This window comes from Corapipo altera, unplaced genomic scaffold (genome assembly GCF_003945725.1).
Source record: "Corapipo altera isolate COAL_440 unplaced genomic scaffold, ASM394572v1 40932, whole genome shotgun sequence".
NCBI lineage: Eukaryota > Metazoa > Chordata > Aves > Passeriformes > Pipridae > Corapipo > Corapipo altera.
Genome location: NW_020890153.1, coordinates 1 through 1,774, shown reverse-complemented (window position 1 = coordinate 1,774; position 1,774 = coordinate 1). Strand labels below are relative to the sequence as shown.

General features: G+C 66.1%; 1 protein-coding gene across 1 annotated transcript; it reads left to right on the top strand.

The window, feature by feature from the left end:
* Positions 1–197: 197 nt before the first annotated feature.
* On the top strand, positions 198–1,771 carry LOC113942356 (class II histocompatibility antigen, B-L beta chain-like; the record flags this gene model as incomplete). The annotated part of the gene is made up of 3 exons (XM_027633497.1): positions 198–467; positions 1,087–1,368; positions 1,669–1,771. Coding segments are annotated over 3 exons (655 nt in total), but the record flags the coding sequence as incomplete, so codon positions are not given.
* Positions 1,772–1,774: the final 3 nt, after the last annotated feature.

The following is a 1,774-nucleotide window of genomic DNA, read 5'->3' as shown; positions in this document are numbered from 1 at the left end:
GGATCCGCATTGGGGGGGTCCCCAATCCCCCTGTCCATCCCCGGGGGCTATTGGGGGGGTTCCCCCCCAGCCAAGAGTCGGTGCTGGGGCGTCCGTGGGGGAGGGGGGTGGGAAAGGGGGGTCCAGGGTGGCCCCCTGAGCTCCCACCCTGCTGTGGGGGGACGGGGCACCCCTTGACCCGTGTCCTGCACACACAGGGGTGTTCCAGCACATGACAAAGAACGAGTGTCACTTCGTCAACGGCACCGAGCAGGTGAGGTTCGTGCAGAGGAACATCTACAGCCGGGAGCAGTTCGCCCACTTCGACAGCGATGTGGGGATCTCTGTGGGAGACACTCCATTTGGGCAGTTTTGTGCCAGGTACTGGAACAGCCAACAGGAAAGGATGGACTTCTATCGGGCTCAGGTGGACACGTTCTGCCGGCACAACTATGAGGTGTTCGCCCCGTTCACCGTGGAGAGGAGAGGTGAGCGTGGGGCAGAGCGGGTTCCCTCGGTCCCTGCCCCGGGAATGACCCTGGAGCTCCTCAAACCCTCCCTGCGAATCACCCCAGACCCCTCAACCCTCCCTGTGTCCATCTCTGTGGCGTTTGGCCCCCTTCAAGTGCCCCCCAGTCCATCCCAGTCTCTCCCAGTCCCACCCCCCGCGTCTCCACCCCGCTGGGGCCACTGAGCTCACGCCCCTCAGCCAATCCCAGCGCGTCTCTCTGATGACGCTCCAGTTGCCAGGCAGACCCAAACCAAAGACTTCCCTCACCACGACTCAGCCTCCCAGTCCCGATCGCTTCCTTCCCAGTCCAGACCAGTCATTCCCAGTCATTCCCAGTAATTCCTAGTCCCCGTCACTCCACTCCCAGACCCTCTCAGTCCATTCCCAGTCGTTCTCACTTTACTCCCACATCTCCCAACTCTCTCCCCAGTGCCCCCCCAGCCCAGCCCCTTCTCCCCCAGTCTATTCCCAGTCCCTCCCACTGCCATCCCAGTCCCTCCCGGTGTCATTCCAATCCTTACCAATGCCATACAAGCCCTCTGCCCTCCCTCCCAGTGTCCCCCAGCTGAGCCCAGTGTCTCCCCCGTCCCTCCCAGTGCCCCCCAGCGTGTCCATCTCGCTGGTGCCGTCGAGCTCCCAGCCCGGCCCCGGCCGCCTGCTCTGCTCCGGGATGGATTTCTACCCTGCGCCGGTGCAGGTGAGGTGGTTCCAGGATGGGCAGGAGCTGCCGGAGCACGTGGTGGCCACCGACGTGGTCCCAAACAGGGACTGGACCTACCAGGTGCTGGTGCTGCTGGAAATCCCCCCCCGGCGTGGGGTCACCTACAGCTGCCAGGTGGAGCACGTCAGCCTGGAGCACCCCCTCAGCCGGCACTGGGGTACGGCCCGGCCCCCCCAGCACCGGGGGCACACTGGCAGGGGGGCCGGGGGGGAAAGGGGGCAACTGGGGGCGACTGGGAGGGAGTTTGGTGGGTGCTGGGGGTGATGGGAGGGGGGTTGGAGGGTCCTCAAGGGGCCGGGAGGGGCCGGGTGGGATCCCTGCAGGGGCTGGGAAGGGACTGGCAGGAGGTTTCAGGGACCCCCGGGTGGGCTGGGGGAGAGCGGGCCAGGCTCTGTGGGGTGCCGGGCGGTGTGTGGGAGGAGGTTTTGGGGGTGCTGACCCCCCCGGCTCCCCCCAGAGATGCCACTGGACACCGTCCGCAGCAAGATCCTGGTGGGGGTCGGGGGCTTCGTCTTTGGCTTGGTCTTCCTGGCGCTGGGGCTCGGCTTCTACCTGCGGGAGAA